Raw genomic sequence first — 21,457 nt, forward strand, 5'->3', positions numbered from 1 at the left:
AGGGTGACAACAGACCTTTTTCACAATGGACATTTTGGCTTGTCATAGTAGGAAAAAGCACAGTTGTAATTGATTATATTAAAATGACCATTAGATGAGCTACTTTCAGCTTGCTGCTATTGTGCAAGCTGGCTCACTGCCACGGCTTAATGGAACTGAATCACTGTTATCAGAATTAGTCTTATCTGTGGGTTTCCTATGAGAAATCACATGTCTGCCATGAAAAAAGGGTCTTTAAGGGATCAAAGAGTTCCCCTGCAATCACCTTATGATGAAAAATAACTGGGTCTCATTATTTTCTATACTTGGTGCATGAATCCTCCTCTCTTTTTATTTCTGTCTCAGGCTGAAAGCCACACCTGATGTGAAGTGTGAGGTGTTAAAACTTAAAGTCCCCCTGCAGGCATGTTTTAAAAATACCATGCTAAGATGAACATTTTGTTTTGCATGGTTTTCCCACATAAAAAATGAGAAAAACAACTCTGAAAAGGGGGCTTGTCGTAGTTTTCAACGCAATAAGCTCTCCCAGTTTTCCATTTCTGGTGTTTAAGAATTAACTAAATGAGATACAACATGTTAATTAGTGAGTTTCAGAGCTGAACTCCAGACAGATCTTTTCATCTGACGAGAAAACAAACTATACAAAGCAACAGAACTATTGCTTTAAATTCATTGTTAGTCTTACAGTTTCCAAAGCTTTCAAAGTTGAAACAACGTAAATGTTGATCAGATTTGCTTTCATGATATCTAAACCAGCTTGCCGTTTGTGGCATGACTCAATTGTGGAAAACCCATTAAAATCATCATCTCTCCATTTTAAGTTTAATTAACTTGATTTTGGAATATTATGGCCAAAAAATGATGCTTGACTTGTTTTTAAAACAGTTGTCACATTCATTTGGAACCAGAATCAATATAAAAATTGGCTGGACTTTCATGTCATTCTGCTTAACATGAATGTTACATCACAAATGCAAAACAGGCCTGGTACAGTCATTAGACAGCACGCACAGACATGTTGTTTTTTCTTTGTAAGGACCAACATACAGTAGAAGCATTTAAGGCAACAGCAAAAACAGTGTATAAGAAGTTAAGTTAAAATTAGATGATGACCATAATTTATAACATATGCAAGTACATTATGTGGCATGCAAGCAGAGAAAGAATCTGTCCAGCAGTCAGATAGTGTTTTCTCAATTCTCAACTGCAGCATTTAGCATCAGTTTACAGGTAAGGAGTGTTACCCTGGCATCAAATGTATGAATGTATATTTCAGCTTCATGATTCTTACAGATCCAACATGGCTGCAGCAGACGTGAAACTCTCTTTAGCTGTAGATGGCGTTTTAAATAGTTAAGAGCCAAAGTTGATTTTAAAAGAAGAACAACGTTTGACTTTACACTCATGTTTCACCACAAAAAAGGATGTTTTAGCCTGGCTTCCGACAGGATTGGGAAAAGTCTAATCTGCCAACTAGCCCCGCTACTAGCCCCGCTACTAGCCATGCTACTAGCCCCGCTACTAGCGCCGCTACCGCTCGCTACCATAACGCCGGTGATCTGGCTACGATCCGGGGGACAGCGGAGCCGCCCAGAGGACCGCAAGAAGCTTGTTTATTGCCCATAAAATCAGTGGATGTGTGTGGCTGAATGACATGAGGGGGAATAAGGGATAAAAATAAATAATCTTGCAGAAAGCAAGAACTGGAGAAGCAAAGCAGCAAGCAACACTCTCTCTCACGCACACACACAACAAACATCCATTTCTGTTGCTCTACATAAGTTATCTGGTATAACTGATCTGATTGGCTAAGAGCTACCTACGACGCTTTTGATAGACATTCATAGCGCCCAATAAACGGCTCCGGAGGATCGTAAACCACACCTCCTCTACGGAGAAATGAACGGTTGGTTTCCAGACCAAAACTCATTTGAGATTTGTCTGGTGTTAGCCAGGCTAGGTGTCAGAGGTGTTACCAACATAAACCCATATACCCATATTACCCATATAAACTTCAATCCTTCACAAGCTGTTTTAAGACATCTCATGTAGGAATTTATTCAATACACCACTGCTTTTGTTTAGATAAAATAATTTGCTATCTCGGGCTGAACGTGCCCCCGTTTTTTACAACACTAATATTCCAATGCTTGAAAAGCATAAAACGCTTTCCAATACCCAAACTATTCATGCATCAAGTTGGATGCAGCAACAGTTTAACAATAAGTTGCAGTTGCACAGAGTTAAAACTGAAACTTTTGTCTGCTGGGTTTGGCTTTATCTCCGCTGAAATTTGAGAGAGTAAATATAGACATCTGGCACTGATAAATACACAAATATGCAAGTACACACAGACACAACCCACACTATTTGAATTTCAAAATTTTTGGCAGGCTATCGAACAGACTTCCACTCAGCGCTTATTTTAGTTTAATTCATGCACTGTCATAGAATACAGAATAAAGCCACTGGACAGAGACGCAAAGGGTAAAAGTTAACCATATTTTGATGCAATTAGACTTGGGTTACATCATACATGTTGATAATGGGGGGAAAATTGACAGGGGACAATGTTTTACAGAATATAAGCATTTAGAAAAACACAGCTTGTCATTTCTGTTGGAAAAAATGAGTCATCTGCCTGAATTCTTCTCCATTTGCACTACATAGTTGCTCCTTTTTAGACAAAATTGAGAACGGACAAAGGATATTGCGTTGAGTCAAAGGTAAGCTGCCACTCTGACAACTTCTTTTGTGATCTAAAACGGTGTTTTATTCTCAACAAAAGGACATCAGCCGGTGTTAACAAGCTTTACCGTGGGTGTTTTTCACCTCATCTGACTCAGACGGGACATCAGGACACAGGACAGATTGTGTCCTTATCCTCCTTATTACCAACGAAGGCTCTATTAACCACATAGTGTGAGGACACTGTGGAAGTCTAATTTTTTTTTTACTGCATTTGCTCAATGCCAGTTAGCTACTGCTGCACTCCTCCCTAAAAACGAAGTGACCATAAATTTCTGTTTTTGTTCTCTTTTTCAGCTGTCGGAGGCAGCAGGAAATTGTCCGACGAGGCGTTTTCTCGCAAAGGGTTGTTTGCGAGAAACAGTTTTATGATACAGAGTGCTTATTCAGTCCTACTTATTCATTTTTACCACGGCTGCAAAAAATCGTCTGCAGCGTTCAGCACACCATTAATACCAACAGAAGTATCGTGACATGACGTGGAGGAGATAGATAGATAGATAGATAGATAGATAGATAGATAGATAGATAGATAGATAGATAGATAGATAGATAGATAGATAGATAGATAGATAGATAGATAGATAGATAGATAGATAGATAGATAGACTTTATTTATCCCAAGCTGGGAAATTACAGTGTAGCAGCAGCATTACACACAGAGACAATAACAACCAATTAAATAAAAAGACCAACCTAGGCATACTTCAAGCAATAAAATATAAAAATACAATAAAATACAATAAAATGTAATGTAAAAATAAAAATAAAGTGTCTAAAGAAGCAGTATTTATTAAGGAGTAAATTCCAGTGCAGAATAAATATGAATATGCAGTATAAAAATGTTGGTGCTATGAAACAAATAAGGTGCAATGGACAGTGTGCATAAAGAACACATAAAGTGCATAGATGCATAGATGTATGGCTGTGAAGTTAGCTGCACTGTGATTGCATGATGAAGGAGCCGTCGGTGGTAATTAGGCTGATTACTGACTGCACTGTGCATGCCCAGAAAGAGACGAGGTCATGCCCTGTGTCTGCACAATGATCGACTGCTGACAGACGCAGGATAAAAGCAGGATGTCAGGCGTCAATCATGCGCACAACTTCTTACACTGATAACGCAGATTAATGCTGAATGAATAACTACTGTGGCTGCTGCTGCCTGTCATCTGTCCTGGACTGAACTCCATCACGACTCCTGTCCTGTGTACCTATCAGTCCCATTTTCAAATCTGCTGACAGGCTCCACGTACGCAGCAAAAACAGCCTTTTGTCTCAAACTTGGCAGAGGTGCAGGACTAACTTTGAGTCCTCCACATCTCTCAAGAGTGATCCCTTCAAAGGAGCTTTGATAAGAAGTAAATTACATAATCCTTCCTGACAGACAGAAAATCCATGTCATAATGGGATCCTTCCCCTCCCAAAATTAAAAAGTTAAGTCCCACTTTTTTGGTATTTTCTCTAAGAATGTGTGTGTCTATGCGGCAAAATGATCCTACCTGGTGAACTGTTGTAGAGGAACAGATAGCTGTCAAAGTCTCCTTTGGGCTCCTTCCATGAAACAAGGAGTTTGCTTGGGCTCAGCACTTTGAAACGAAGCCTCCTTGGAACTGGAACTGCAAAACAATTAATCACATTTAAATCAAGCAATGATTGGAAATACAAGCAACATGGTCTCACAGGAATCCGTGAAATAGCCACAGACTTGCTTAACTCCAAATCCGTGGAATAGCCACGGAATCACTCAAATTTCCGTGAAACTGACACGGATTTCGCTACAATGCAAGTTAATGACAGTCATATCCCGTGGCTATTCCAACATACAAAGTGATTATGTACATTCACTAAGTGAATATTTAGAAAATAAAAGATATATTACTCGCTAGAAATGTGATCAAAATCCATTTTTATGCAGAAACTAAGTCAAAATATTGATTTTTTTCACTAAAAATGAGAGAACTGTCCGCCATTTTTTTTGTTCTGACCACCGGGACCTTGAAAGTCACGTGACTTGGAACAAACCAATAGCCAATGGATTGCATTGTAGCGAAATCCGTGTCAGTTTCACGGAAATTTGAAAGTGATTCCGTGGCTATTCCACGGATTTTGAGTTAAGCGAATCCGTGGCTATTTCACGGATTCCTGTGAGACCAGGTTCAATACAAGATATGATATTGAATGGTAATATTAATCAAAAATGTCCCAGCCACCAGTCAACATGTGTTAGAATGACCACAATGAAAACAAGACGAAGACTCACCACAAAAAAAGCCACAAATCAAAAATGACTCAAAGAGGAAATGAATAAATGGATGGACAGAAGGACAAGGAGAAGGCTGAGTGAATGTGATTTTTTAAGTTCCTGTATCCATGAGAGCAACACATAAAGCAGGTCAGCAAACAGCTCTGCTTCAGCTCCAAACAGCATGAAAATGGTTTAAAAAGGCACAGATTTAGAAGAAACTGTTTCCAGTCAAATTCTCTTCATAAGGAACAATCCAAGGACGAGTGATGCGAGGAGGGCTGATTTGAATTTCTGTCACAAACAAGTGAACAGAAGTTTAAAAAAAATTGTTTTTGTTTTTTCTAATGTACAGGTGTATAGTCCAGATCTATACAATATCATGGATACATGATACAATGGAAACTGATCTGCAGTGGCCTTTAAAACATTGTGACAGCTGCTATTCTTTGCATGAATTATGTGTTTCTGTCTGTCTTTCAAACACACTTTAACATTGGGGCTGCACAATAATGGAAAAGACTGATATAGCGCTATATTTTTTATGTGTTATACATTATGATATGAATAAAGCCTGCAGAAAATCCCATCCTTCATGCAGAAAATGTACAGTTTATAAAGATAAATGCATTAAACTGTTGCATGTCGAGAGGGAAATTAAGAGGCAAGATCTATGAAGAAGTTTGTTCTCCAGAAAAAAATTGGGTAACACTTTACAATAACCAACTAAATTATGTTTATAGATGGTTTATAAACCAATTATTAACATTTACAAATTGCTATACATATTTAATCTTAAAAAAATGTCAACCAATTTCTTAAAGGTATATGAATCATTTAAAAAATCATTAACATACTTAATATGGTGTTAAAAATGTTAAAAATGAGTGCAACTAAAACTATTAATAAACTATTGATTATAATTTAATTGGTAAAGTAACTACAAACTTACATTAATTTACCATCGATTTGCCATTTATAAATGATGTAGTTAGTTAAACATTAATAAATTATGTATTTACCATTCTAAATTACCTATATATGGTTTATAAATGATGATTAAACATTAAAAAACTATCTGTTTACCATTTATAAATGATGGTTATTGTAAAGTGTTACCAAAAATTGAATCATAAATAGATTGGTTCTATAGTGGTGATTACCACACTGTAAAAAAAATACTGTTTAATTTACGGAAAAATACCGGCAGCTCTGGTTGCCAGAACTTCACCGTAAAAATTACAGTGAGTGGATTTTCTATTCTAAATTTAAATGTAAATCTCAGCAAAAACTGTAATTTAGACTGAATATTCCCGTTATTTTTAGGGTAATTGTGTCATTCATTCACACATCATGGTATTTTTCCATACATTTTGCATGAAAATGTTATATTTTTACAGCAAAACTGCATGTTTCTTCCAGTTTATGACAGAAAAAAGTAAAAGTTTTGTGCTATTCTTTGATTTACGGTAATTAAAAGTGTCTAATACGGTGATGTACAATTTTCCATTTTACGCCCTATTTCTGATGTATTTGACAGAGTTTTACTGTTATTTCTATAAACATTTTTTACAGTGCACGCCCACATATTTTAAAGAATCAAAAGGTGGTTAGCAGAAGAGAATTTGACTGTTTCCATGTACAGAGAAAGAGACAGACAACTGAAGGAAAGAACCGACAGAAACAAGGAAATGTAGTATTATGGAATACTACAAATTCACCTCAGATGAAAACAAAAGTCGCTGACATAACCTTTATGTCTGCGATACATATCACCATTTCACCATTTTTCTATTTCTATTGCATCCTAATGTTAGTTTCAGTATCCACCAAAAACCACTGGTCTTTAATGTGTATTTCTACAAAGTTTATATTAATGAGTAGACTCAGTCATCTATAAATCTGATGACACTGCCAATGTAAAGTCACTTTACCTGTCAGCACTCTTTAAACATTTAAGGATACGGTCATGATAACACTTTTTCTTTTTTACTTTGTCAATTAAAGTTAAACTAAAAAGGTTTGCAGAGCACATTTAGAGCTCAATCCCTGCTACTTAAAAGCAGCTCTAAAGTATTTCTGACTCAAATTCAAATGATAATGTGTTGGCGGACACTAAAAGGTGTAATTTTCTTCTCTGGATGCATATCAGTGGTAGCTAACTTTGCAGTAATCCATATAAATAAAGATCCAGGATATCACCTCTAACTGCTCTGTGTCTGGATGTTGAAAGGGAATAACAATACTGAATTTAACCCTCTATGGTGCGACGTTGCCATATGGCAACAAGCCCATTTTAAGCCTTCTACATAAAGACAATACATTCCCAGTTATGATGCAACGAATTAAAAGAGAGGTGGGATTCTAATTATACCAATAGCCAACCAATTACTCATGATATGGCACAAAAATTTGAATTAAATTATGAAAAATGTGTTTTTAAATAGTTTTTACTTTCAAATGAGATGCATCTCATGCATGCATTCAGGCTACCGGGGATTGTTCAGACTATAACATGACTTTTTAAATAAATGTTAATACAATTTTAAACAAAACTCTCTTGTTTTCATTACTTTCCACTATCGTACGGTGTTGCCCAACCTGGTCTCACATAAATCCGTGGAATAGCCACGGAATCGCTCAAATTTCCGTGAAACTGACACGGATTTCGCTACAATGCAAGTTAATGACAGTCATATCCCGTGGCTATTCCAACATACAAAGTGATTATGTACATTCACTGAGTGAATATTTAGAAAATAAAACATATATTTCTCGCTAGAAATGCGATCAAAATCCATTTTTATGCAGAAACTAAGTCAAAATATTGATTTTTCACTAAAAATGAGAGTCCGCCATGTTTTTTGTTCTGACCGCTGGGACCTTGAAAGTCACGTGACTTGGAACAAACCAATAGCCACGGGATATGACCGTCATTAACTTGCATTGTAGCGAAATCCGTGTCAGTTTCACGGAAATTTGAGCGATTCCGTGGCTATTCCACGGATTTTGAGTTAAGCGAAATCCCCAGCTATTTCACGGATTTCTGTGAGACCAGGTTGTGTTGCCGTATGGCAACGGAACCTAAAAACTACTAAAAAATAATAATAATAATAATATTTTTTGAAAATATCTCTTGATTATGTTTACTTGGTCTATTTTAAGACAAAAAAAAACACCCAAAACATTTTTTTACCAACTGGGATCATAATGCGTACCATAGAGGGTTAAAACGAAGAATCTCTTTAAGCTGATAAACTTTTTAAGGACTCCTCCTTTAACTGCTGAACCATTAAACATAAAAGACATTAATCTATAAATGAACTGCATGTGATAAATGTTTATAGAGTGCTGACATGTAATGACTGTACATCAGCCATCATGGAGAAACTATGCAGGGGAAAAAATGGGTGATATGATGTAGACAAACCTGAGGTGTACTGTGCAGGATTTTCACTCGCTGATGAGAACAGATCTCCATCTTTCTCAATGGAAAATCCAAATCAGGCCATATTCAGAGAGCACAGCATTTTCCAGATTGCGTTAGTGGTATTTTTTGTAAATGAAATGTTAGAAATGCCTGTTCGAGTTTATTTCCCAGTGTGTTACGACAGCTATTCTCAACCTTGGGGTCGGGACCCCAGTTGGGGTCACGAGATGATTTCTGGGGGTCGCCAAATCATTTTGGAAGTCAGCTCTGTCTGCACTGTGTTAAAGTGTTCATGTGTTAATGTGTTTTAGTCTTTTTGGTCACTTAATGTCTTTTTTTGGTCATTTTATGTGTTGTTTTTTTTTTCTTTTTTCTTTTCTTTTTTTTGTCTTTTTTGTGTCTTTTTTTGATCATTTTGTGGTCCATTTGTGACTTTTTTGGTCATTTTGTTTCTTTTTTGGTCATTTTGTGTCTTTTTTTGATCATTTTGTGGTCCATTTGTGACTTTTTAGGTCATTTTGTTTCTTTTTTGGTCATTTTGTGTCTTTTTTTGGTTATTTTGTTTCTTTTTTGGGTCATTTTGTGTCTTTTGTTGGTCATTTTGTGTCTTTTTTTGGTCATTTTGTGTCTTTTTTGGGTAATTTTGTGTCTTTTTTGACCATTTTGTGGTCAATTTGTGTCTTTTTTGGTCATTTTGTTTCCTTTTTTAGGTCATTTTGTTTCTTTTTTGGATGATCTGAACTGTGCATGTGAGATTCTGTTCAGTGAGCGGGGGTCGCGGACAACATGCATGTTAAATTGGGGGTCGCGACTCAAAAAGGTTGAGAACTACTGTGTTACGAGAGTGACAGCATCTTTCGTATAATAAATATGCTTGTATGTTTATAAACCAGGGTGTATATAATTGAATAGACAGATTTAATATTTTTTCTCTGCTAAAATCAATTATCAAAATCATGGGAAAAGTTAATTTCATCCAAATATATAATTTCAGCCATGACTTTCCATTCAAACATCCTTAATAATTTAGTCATGGTATTACCTCACAAGTTAAAGTCAAGTCCCAACTGTTAAAGAAGCCAAAATAACAGAATCCAGTCCCAAGTTGTCAAACAGAAAACTTTTCATCAGCAGCTCTTGTGAAGCTGTTTGATGGTTTTGCAGAGACACAGTGCAGCACTTCACAGTTTCACATTTTGCTCACTCCTTTTTTTTTCTTAAGTAATCACACCGCGCCACCTATCAAATACTCAAAATGCATAGGATGAAACAGTATAATTACACCACACAATACGGATCTATGAATAATTTAGGTGTGTGATAGAGCTGGTAGATTATTACTTTGGTATCATTTAGTGTGTGCTTGATGGTAGGCAAATTGAGTTGGCAGACAGGGTGCTAATAACTGGGTGAAAATTGCCTTGAATACTTTCATCTTTGCTTTGCATGTCAATGAACACACACACACATGCACACACACATGCACACACACGCACAGACACACACGGCCAATGAATGATAATAGAAAACGTATGTAAAAAATGAATGAGACAACTATGACCCTGTTTTATTCTGTGAATGCATGTCGAGGTCTATGAGTTGGAGGCTATTCCAGTGACAGCAACTATGATTAATGAATATGGACATAATAGCTCCAATGGCTGCGAATGGTGACAGAACATGAGGGTCTCTGATATAAATTACACTTTGCAAACCAGCACGTCTGTTCTTATTTACCACATAGAGCCATAAATATCAACCAAGAGCTTAACATTTCACACACTCTCTGAATCGAAGTGCCAAGAGGCTTCAGTGTAACGTATTAGATATCCTTTCACAATAAGATACTTTGTGTGAATATTGTGGAGGCCCTGGCTAGACGGATTAAAGGAGCAACGTGTCATTTCTGGTCACATTTCAAGAATGACATGATTTACTAATCGCAGTGATGACACTGTTTAAGCTTGTGTACAGTTGCAATAAACCTGCAATGTCCTTAACTCTTAATAGGGCACTCGTTGAAATACTTGCGATTTCCAAATTTCAACCCTAGAGAATATTGGAGGATATTACATACTGTCAGAATGTGTAAAAAAAAAAACATACGGACCGGGGGAGGGGGGTAATATTTTGAGAAAAAAGTTTACGAGATTAAAGTGGCAAATCTACGAGAAAAAAATGTGCAGATTTATGAGATTTAAAGTGGTGAATCTGCGAGAAAAAAGTTGATTTTTTTCTCACTTTTTTCTTGTAAATCTGCAACCTTTTTTCGCACAGATTTGCCACTCTAAGTCTCTTAAAGCTGCAACTTTTTTTCTTGCCACTTGCCACTTTAATCTAGTAAATTTGCAACTATTTTCTCGAAATCCATGTGGTTCTACAACCAAACAGAGAGACATGGGGACCCCATTTTGATATCCACTGAAGTTACCAAACATAGTTCTTCACCCGATAAAGGGTTAAAAATGTATAGTGAAACTAACCACCCTGCATTTAAGAGAGCATAGAGTGCAGAAAGCAACAGCCAGGCAGAGAGGACATGATGCAACGCAGAGCCAGGTGTGTTGTCTGTATGGAAAAATAATGCTGCATGCTAATAAGTAAGCTAAGCTAACTTTTGTACAGCTAACGGTGTAGCTGTTTTGTGGTATTACAAGACAGGATGGGCCGTGGCAAGTTAGTTAGCATGCTAATTCCAGTAAATATCTCAGTAACACAACATACAGGAACCTGGTCTCACAGGAATCCATGAAATAGCCACAGATTCGCTTAACTAAAAATCCGTGGAATAGTCACGGAATCACTCAAATTTCCGTGAAACTGACACGGATTTCGCTACAATGCAAGTTAATATTTTTTCCTATTGGTTTGTTCCAAGTCACATGACTTTCAAGCTCCCGGCGGTCAGAACAAAAAACATGGCGGACAGTTCTCTCATTTTTAGTATAAAAAAATCAATATTTTGACTTAGTTTCTGCATAAAAATGGATTTTGATCAAATTTCTAGCAAGAAATATATGTTTTATTTTCTAAATATTCACTCAGTGAATGTACATAATCACTTTGTATGTTGGAATAGCCACGGGATATGACTGTCATTAACTTGCATTGTAGCCAAATCCGTGTCAGTTTCACGGAAATTTGAGTGATTCCGTGGCTATTCCACGGATTTTGAGTTAAGCAAATCCGTGGCTATTTCACAGATTCCTGTGAGACCATGTTGCATACAGACGTCTTAGACATCAGTCAAAACTCTCACTTTCTCACATTCTATTGATAATGTGATTTCATTTTTAATTGTTTTAATCAAGAATCTGGTCATATCTTACATGTTGCTGGCCCTTTAAATTCTCCAAACTAAACTCACAGAGCTTACACTAACGTACAGCACAACAGTACATCACACAACCAGATCCATTTATCTGAAAGAGTAACACTGCTGGAATCAGCAAGCCCCCAACAGCTCCTTGCATAAGCTTCTTGCCAGGTAATAAATGCAGCTCCAGCCATTTGGCAGAACTTTGGCGACTACTGCTTAGCAACACAATTTAGCTTCAGTAAATAGTCTGAGTCACTGAAGCCTCAATGAAAAAAATTACAATCCCCCATTGCCAGAAAATTATACAAATCCCTTTAGGAATGATATTTACCATGTTCTCACCTCGTGCAGCTGAACCTTAATTCAAAGATGTTTTTAAAAAGGTTCTAATTTGAAGTATGAACTTTTAATCCCCTGCCTCAGCAGGGAGTGTGAACTAGAAAAGTCTTAACAAGAAGCCCAGTATGAACTGGAATTATCTGGGTTAGAGCGATACAAGCACAGCTTGACGCCCCAGTTTGAGGAGGGATGACTCTTCCCAGGATTAGCAGCAGTGAAAGCTAGCAGGGATTCCTGTTAGATGAGTAAATGCTGTCCAATCCTCTGCTTCACTTCATCTCCTGACTCCATCCCTCCTCTCTCTCCTTGTCTCTGTTTCAACTTCTCCTGCAAGCGTCTTCTTCCCATCTCCTGATTTGGCTCCCTGTCCCGCTCCGTGTTGGCTGCTTTTCGTTCTGCTACTCTCGCTTACCATCCCTTCTCTTCTGTGTGCACTTTTTTTCAATCCCTCCTCTTTCTTTACTCCAATTTGTCTATTCAACCGTCTTATTTGTTCAGTTTCACTCCATGTTTTTCCTTTGTCTTCTCTGAGCTTTCTGGCTTTCCTCAATCTCTCTTTTCAGTGCCAGTTGCCTATTTTCCATCCTCTCACTTCTTTATATCCTCTCATTCCTAAAGTCTTCCTCATCTCTCATCCACTGTGTCCTCTCATTGTCTTTATTTTGTCTTCTCTTTCCCACTTTCCTTCCATACCATTCCCTCATACTTTGATTCTTCCTCTCACTTCTTCTTCTCCTCATCATCTCGCCTACACTTCCATCCCCCTTTTAATTCCCTGTTTTCCTCCCTCCAGATAAGCCCAGAACTGACTCCACAGTGAGTATTCAGGCTACAGTAGCTTCACTAATACGTAGGATTTATGGATGACAACTGCTGGCTTCCACTGTCACCACAAGATAGCTACTGTACTGTACATGAGGGAGATGGGGGAAGTGTGTGTGTGTGTGTGTGTGCAGCACGTGTCATTTGATGAGGCCGTCGTCTCGTCAGTACAAGAACTACTCTGCTCACGGAGATAGCACTTAACCCAAATCCACTCTGCCTTTTTCTTTCCACCTCTCCGCTCTTTTTTTTTATCTCCTCTGCTGCTCTCATGGAACACTCCACCCTTTTATTACATCTCTTCTTCTCATCCTTGGATTTAAACTCTCTCCTCCTCTTCCCTTGTCTTCTCTTCTGCTCTTTTATCCTATCTTCTCCTCCTTTGCGCCCCTCCACTCCTGTCCTTTAGTGGCTTAACGCCTTTTTTTCTCCCTTTCATCGCTTTACCTGTGTAAGTGATGCCTTTTTTTCCCTCAACTCTTATCTCTCTGCTGCATTGTGTGTGCACAGCGTGCGTGTGAGTGTGAAATCTCTCTTAAGGACTGGCTGAATATTAAAGTCTCTTGGATGATCCGTCCCTATGTGCAGCCTGGTGAAGGAAGCCATAATATTCTGCATGCCTGCCAACCCATGGTAAAAAGAAAAATATCACCAGAAAATAATTAACCAGGCTGATTCTGCAGATGACATTCAACGAGAATAAAATATTAAATTTCACAGCCTGCTATTTCTATAAAGACTATTTCCAGGTCTAGGGCACTGCTTTGGAGTTTTCTTTCAATTTGTGATTATATAAGAATGACACAACTCACATTATTTGTTGATTTTCATCTTTTTCAAGAAAACCAGGACCCAAGTAGCCGATTCAAAACCATATACTACAACAATATCTGCTCAACCATGAGCCACTTCAGGCTCTGCACGCTATTCCACTCTGTGATTGTAGGAGGCACGTCTATGTTCCAAAACGCTCGTACCCTATTTCATGCTTTTCGGGCTGCAAATACTTCACCTTTCACTCATTATTCCTACCTACACTGTGGTAACCATACTGTGTAATTTGGCATATGCATGCATATTGGATGTAGAGTGAACTGAATATACAGAGTGGTATTATTGTACTTCATGCTGTCCATTTCTTACTGTATCAGTCTTAGCCAACACTGTAATAAATCATTCTGTAGTCATTTAATTTTACTTACTATATTTGATCAAATGTATTAAATATAAATGCGTCCTTGATTTTGAGGCAGTTGTTTAAGTAACTTTAATATAAAAATGTTTGAGATAGAATCTACTTATTTTGATCACATTAAATATAATCTTTATGTGTATGTAATTCTAAATCAAGACAATTTTGAATGAATCCAACACAATAGAATTAGTCTGTTTTTAATTGACAGGCACTTCCTGTTAAGTTATTAACTCAACTTGTAACATAGTTAGATTTAATTAATAATATTGCGTGCAATCTGTTGCCTCAATTTTATTGAGTAGCTATTGTTTATCTTTTTTTACAGTGTAGTATTAGGCCTAATATTTCCACAACATTCTCATTGTCTCATATTCCCATTAATTAAAGTTAATCTGGTTTATTTACAATCACAATAACAACGGAGCCTCCTGCACATCACACCTCCAACGATTGAATGCTCCATTTAGTGCAAAGTGGCTGATGATTATGACATGTTGGATTAGCAGCAGTTGAGGTTTGGATAATTTAGCATTTTTAAAATTCAAAACAGGTTGTTCCATCTCATCCTCTCTTTTGTTTATGAATAAATGATTTCTCATCATTGGCTTCTCTCCCTGTTCATTATAAGTGAAATTATTGGCCAACACTTCCACTCATGCTAATTCACCAAGCTGCCCCCTAAACCACACAAACACCACACAAGCACACACACACAAACACAAAATTGCAATATCTTTGTTATTGTGTTCTCGAGCACATAATCTGTTGTGATGTGTCCTGAAGCACGGTATTGACCCGGGCTGTCAGCCAATCAACAAAATCAATTACAATAATTAGCTATGCACACAGTAAACACACAATCAAACACACAACAGGACAACCCACACACACATTTCACATCTTTACAATGACTACCTGACTTCTCCAGGAAGCAGAAGTGACTATGAAAGGCTTAATTAACTTTAGGGCATGGCACAAACAAGGTCAGGGTTCAGATGTAACGGTGGCAAACTTCCACCATTCGGCATCTTTTCTCCATCTATCCTGCTTTTGTCACTGCTGCAGTGGAAACAGCTACACAAAGTGCCAGGTCACCCTCTAAGGAGTGAGCAGAGAACAAAATTTACATTTCCCTTTTCAATACTTTTCAAGGCCAAGGTAACAGCCAGAGAACAAAAACAACCCACTGTGTTTCATGCTGCTCAATTTCTGCATTAAGAGAGCAAAACAGCATCAGAGCCATCCCAACAGGGAAGTGCATCTGAAGCTTCTGATGCTGTGCAGACTGTATATTGTCCAAATCTTGTCTCCTAAAAAATGTATTCATATGCCTCATGAATAAGTCAGTTTGGAATATAGGTCTGTAAAAGTCAAAACAGAACTACTTGATTAGGTTTAGGAAAATATCATGGTTTGGTTCAAAATAAGTCAAAATAAGTATGTGCCGTGACGTGTCGTGACGTGATGTGTCTTGACCTGATGTCTCGTGTCGTGGCGTGTCGTGACGTGGTCATGACGTATCATGGTTTAGTTCAAAATAAGTCAAAATAAGTATGTGCCGTGACGTCTTGACCTGATGTGTCGTGACGTGTCATGTCGTGTCGTGTCGACGCGACGCGACGTGACGTGACGTGACGTGACGTGTCGTGTCGTGTCGTGTCGTGTCGTGACGTGACGTGTCGTGAAGTGTCGTGTCGTGACGTGACGTGTCGTGAAGTGTCGTGACGTGACGTGACGTGTCGTGACGTGTCGTGAAGTGTCGTGACGTGTCGTAACGTGTCGTGTCGTGTCTTGTCGTGTCGTGATGTGACGTGTCGTGTCGTGGCGTGTCGTGGCATGTCGTGACGTGACGTGACGTGATGTGACGTGACGTGACGTGACGTGACGTGACGTGACGTTACGTGACGTTACGTGACGTTACGTGACATGACGTGACGTGTGTGACGTGTGGTGACCTGACGTGACCTGACGAGAAGTTGACTTGTGGTTTTACATGGGACACGGACAGTATCATGATTAAAAGCTGTGTGTTTATTTGTCTCATCCATCCATTCTGCATGCTGACTTTGCCGCTCTTTATACCTTGTCTCCTGTCCTCCTTTTTTGCTCCTGTCGGAATTACTACCACCACTAGAGGTTGCTGCAAAACAATAAATGTAAATATGGGTCCTAATAAGCTTCTTCCACAGGCAACTTGCGCATACAGCTGTTTCGTTTGTTGCGGATGATCTGCATCCACATTATAACAAAGATCATTTGTGGACTTTAATGTTGCAGAGAATAGGACGTTTTTAGCCGAGGAGCTATAGATGGTAATGTCTGTCTGCCATCACTTTGGACCCATCTGAAATATTGAAAAAAAAACAATTGTATTGAAGTCAAGCGTTTTTAGCTTTGGTGGTTGGATGAAATTATGCACCAATTACGTGATACTCCTGGATTTAAATTATCTAAATTATGGCTTGTTAGGTGTGTATGAAATCATTTACTACACACCACATCTGTTGCAGAGCAAACCCCTTCCTGATACGACCCACTCTTCGGTAGTGGGAGTTCCTGATGATACCCAGACATTTGTGTTGTATATACAAACATCCTCCACGGGTCGAACAGACTAATCCTCAGACTCAAATCCCCTCTGACCAGATGTTGCAGCTTACAGGGACAGACCGGGCAAAAATTAATGGCTATCGCATTCTCCTTAATGAATGGACTGAGCGGGGCGCTCTGTCATCGTGTCTGGGAGGTCGTCCACCTTCTGCTGTGATTCACCGGGATCAAATCCCAGCATAATTTATGCTGTCACACTTCTGTCTCACCTCACGTTTCTATCTGCCTACTATGAAAAAAACATGACCTAGAGAACTTCTGATGAAAATTAAATAAAAAAAAAAACATTGGTAGAAAAGGAGAAGGTGCTCTAGTCAACTGTCTGACTAGCCCATTGATATACCTCTGCAGAACTGGATCTTGTATTTCATTTTGTTTTATTTTATTTTATTTTATTTTTTTATTTTTTGTACTCTTGGTCCCATGGGAGGGTATAAGGGGAGGGAGAAAGGGAGGGTACTAATATGGGATTATATTTTGAGTTTGTATGTTTGTATATGTATGTATGTATGCTCATTTCTGTATCACTAAAAATGCCTAAAATAAAGTTATAAAAAAAAAAAAAGAAAAGGACAAGGTGGTGGGAGAGATGAGAAAAATAACTGAAGAGAAACAGATCAAGAAGAAAAGAGGGAGAGAACACAGGAGGAGTAAAAAAGGGGGGAGCAAAGATTAAGAACTAAATGTGGTGAAGAAAACAGAAAACTTCATGACATATTTCATTTCAAAGCAATCACTATTTAGTGAGAACTTCCACTGGTAATTAAACACAAAACAGCCACACACACACAGATCCATTCAAATTTGCGTTGTACTGTATGTGGACTATTGATTTTTATACTTCAGAGAGAGAAAAAATATTTTAAAGCAGATTTCTGTGTGTAGTGCTCCTTGAAACAAGACCTGCATCTTCCCTGCTCCTCTAACTCCACATCCTGGAAGGAATGTGAGCTACACACACACACACACACACACACACACACACACACACACAAAGCAGGGTCAGCTAAATGTTTAAGTGTCCCTTGGGGTCATTTTCATATGATCTCTATCCAGATAACTATAGTAGGTCTGACCTTGTGCACTTCATAGGCTGCCAATTGCAGACACACATGAACTCACACATGTTGCGCATGCATACACACACACACACACACACACACACACACACACACACACACACACGCTTGGCGCACACACACACAAGAACCACAGTCATAAGGATCAGAGTGCTCTCGGACTAGCCTTCTGGAATAAGCTAAATTTTCTCAGTCAAGGCATCATACAGCTGTAGTTAAAATAATTATTACTAAATCACCTCCTGGTCTGGATCACATGATCAAAGAGGATTACTGGACAGTTTGGCTTCAGCTGCAAAGCTAATAAAGTTAATGTAATAGCAGATCTTAGAGAGGAGCAGCAGGAAGAGTATGTGAGAACATCTCATTCAGAAAAACGCAGATCTGTTACATTTTAACACTATTATGCTAATAATGCCACATAATGACATATTAGCATGCAGCATGTTCAACTGTAACAAAAATGTGTGTTTCTTGTTAGGTGCGCATCCATATTTTTAACATCCATGACGAAAAACATTGCAAAAACAGCCCACTTTCTGATGAGGCTCAGTGTGATTAAATCAGGATTGCTGAGGTGAGGTTGATTGCAAAGCACACTGGAGCATTATATATATTGCGCAGCACATTGCGCAGCAAATCATCACAGCTTGAAGTGCAGCGTTACAACGCGTTTATTAAAGCCCCTCTGAAGCGCGGCAGCGTCGACAGCGGGGTTTCAGGCGTTGTCATGCTGTCAGGGTGAAATGGCATGATGATATGGAGGTGATATGATCATGAGCGTGATGTAATCTGATTGGACGGAGCCTGCACATCAAACAGAGAGACGGCAGAGGGAGGAAAGATGTTGAAACAGGAGGAGGAGAAGACACAGACAGGTCAGGTGAGGGGAGGGAGATATGGAGATAAAAAGAAGGGCAGAGAGGTGAGGGGAGGCTGGAGGGGAGAAAAGAGAAAAGAGTGATGACTGGAACAGATGGGAAGAATTTAGAAGTAAACTGAGGTGGGATTGTTGAGACTGATACTGATTTTTAAAAGGAAATATTCACTGATTACCAATATGGTGGCCGACAGTGCTAGGATTAAGCTAGGATAAAAGTTGCCCTTTTCTATGTGAATTTTGTACCAATTTTGCACTTTTATTGCTAAGCAAAAGTGTTTAGAAGGCTGCTTTTTAACAATTAACTTAAAAAATATTAAACATTATTATACAGTATATGAATGACATTGTTCCAATTTTATAGAAAAATCTAAAAACTCTAGAAACACTGAAACAATCAAGAATAAATTTAAAAAAAAATAAAAAAATCTCTACTGTATGTTCAGTATCAGTCAGTTGCTTACCATTTAAATAAAGAAGAAAATTTTAAACAAAAGGCTAAATAAATATCTGTGAATGTTCTGTATCAGTCAACTGCAGACCATTAAAATAACGAATAAATACAAATGTAATAATTAGCTATATGACACTATTTCTTGATCACAACATGCATCATTTTCTACATTATATGCTCTGTAAAAAAGGTTTCACATCAGAAAACATCGATATTTATTTGATATACCAATATTGGCCTATAAAATCTGCAAACCAATAAATCTGTCTGGCTCTATTAAAATCAAAGAAAAGTTGGATGGGGTGGAAAGGTGGAATGGGAACTTGCCTTGAAGGCAAAAGAAGAGAGGAGGAGTGTCTGGATGTGGGATAGGAGGGTGAAAAGTAGAGAGAAAAGAGTGGAGAAGAGGACTTACCTTGTCCCTGTGCCTTAGTGGGGGAATGGGAAACCAGGGCCAGTAACACCAGCGGAGCCCACAAGCACCATTTAATCTGCCCCGTTGACAACATCCTCACAACCAGCAGTCTAGACCTGCATGGAGAGAAAGACGATTATGTTGAGAAAAAGAGGAAAATGCAAAAGACGAAAGACAGAGAGAAAGGGGGAATTCTGAAGCACTATGAATGGCATTCAGCTGCAGAGAGGCTCTGTTCTCAAGAAGACCCACCTTGCCCACACGGCCCCAAAGCTCTGATCTGGAATCAGTTAACTCCTGTCCAATATCCACTTTGATACAATTACAGAGCAGTAGTTTGACAGTCTAGACTGACCGCAGAGCAGTGGTCGAGCCTCCCGCCCACATAGAGCCGGCCGAGGGGGAAACAGTGGAGGACTTTGTTTGAGGGAAGAGAGAAGGAGAAGTGAACAAAAGAACTGACAGAAAAAAAAAGATGGAGGACAGACAGTGTGATAGACAGTCAGGGAGAGAGCAGCTTGATTGACAGTCCAGTGAGGGAACATTTCATGAGAGCTATTGTCCGACGGCAAGAGCAAACACAACAGCTCCTCTCCTCTTCTCCTTATCTCATCTCCTCACTTTTTGTTCTCTGCACCCTCTCTCTTCCTCTCCTCCTTCACCACCTTCTTCACCTCCTCTCCAGTCTGCCACTCATTATTACACACCGGGGGATGGATGCAAACAGACAGATTTATCTTTTCTCTTCTCGGGAAACACACACTCACTGACAGTTGAATGAATAAAACAGCACATGCAACAAAAGTTGTTTCAAGGTTTGAATCATTCCGTGGTGTGGAGGTAACCCGGTGGTATTGGAAGAGCGGCCAGCTCCTGCAACTCTGACAGTGTCAGAAGGCCAGAAATATGACAATGCATAGTGATAAGCATAGAATACTTCAGGAAATAGGATTGGGGATTTTTTTTTTTTTTTCATAAATCAGCCTGAGGGCATGAAGAGGGAAATGAGAAAGATTAAACAAATGATTCTCTCTAAAACACACACAAATGAGAGTTAATCTCCCTAAATAGAGATTAGACAGTCTCAGAGTGAGGTTCAATTAAAATTTCTCTCTCTTTACTCATGAGATGAAACATAAACCCAAATCGCAGCCAAATGTAAATCACATTAAGCCAGAAAGTTTCACTGTCTCCAGTTTGCGTAATTTCCAGTCCAAAGGGCAACTTTATAACGGGATAATTAAAACCAGGGCAAAGGCGCCGCCCTCATTAAAATTAGGCAGTCTACATGCTTAATGTGTATGCTTTTTAAAGGCTATTTATGGATGCAGTTTGCAGACATACTCACATGTAATTAATCGCAGTTCAAGACGGTGGACGACTCTTGCACGCACTTGTTTTATTCTGGGAAAATAAAATAAAATAAATAATCTCACCTGCCTGTGAGAGTGCACAAGTTTGATTCGCTGACCGTATCTCGCCTCCGGTGATAATTTCAAAGTGTTGCTGTCTGCTTTAAATTAAGTTTCGCCGCCAGATTTGGGTCAAACTATCAGACTTATTCAAATTGAGTCGTTGCGTTCAAACAATCCAGCGACGCACACCTGAGACTCACTCACACACACACACGCGCAAAATGAATGAAATCGTCTTTACCTCTCCAGTCATCAATTCAAAGCGTCCTTTTATCCCCAGAGGAAATCCTCTGAATACCAAAGACAGACGGGTTCCCTTTTTCTTCTCTGACTCTTTCTCTCCCCCTCTCTTTCTTTCTCTCACTCCTTCTCTCCGGATACAATTCGGTCAGTCCGGAGTGGGTGTTTCTTCTCTCCTCGTTATTCAGCCATCCCTCCCTCCAGCTATTCCTCCCTGTCCCAACCCTTTCCTTCGCCCCGGTTCATCTCAGAGAGAGAGAGAGAGA

The 21,457-nt window shown here is 38.8% G+C and overlaps 1 protein-coding gene across 1 annotated transcript in view; it reads right to left on the reverse strand.

Moving 5' to 3' along the window:
• col14a1a (collagen, type XIV, alpha 1a) overlaps positions 1–20,905 on the reverse strand; it is a 192,859-nt gene extending 171,954 nt beyond the window's left edge. Inside the window, 3 exon segments of the mRNA XM_059340164.1 lie at positions 4,251–4,367; positions 19,537–19,652; positions 20,885–20,905. Of these exon segments, the coding sequence (XP_059196147.1) occupies positions 4,251–4,367; positions 19,537–19,652; positions 20,885–20,886 (235 nt within the window). The 5' untranslated portion in view covers positions 20,887–20,905.
• Positions 20,906–21,457: the final 552 nt, after the last annotated feature.

The sequence above is a fragment of the Centropristis striata genome, chromosome 8 (genome assembly GCF_030273125.1).
Source record: "Centropristis striata isolate RG_2023a ecotype Rhode Island chromosome 8, C.striata_1.0, whole genome shotgun sequence".
Classification (NCBI taxonomy): Eukaryota; Metazoa; Chordata; class Actinopteri; order Perciformes; family Serranidae; genus Centropristis; species Centropristis striata.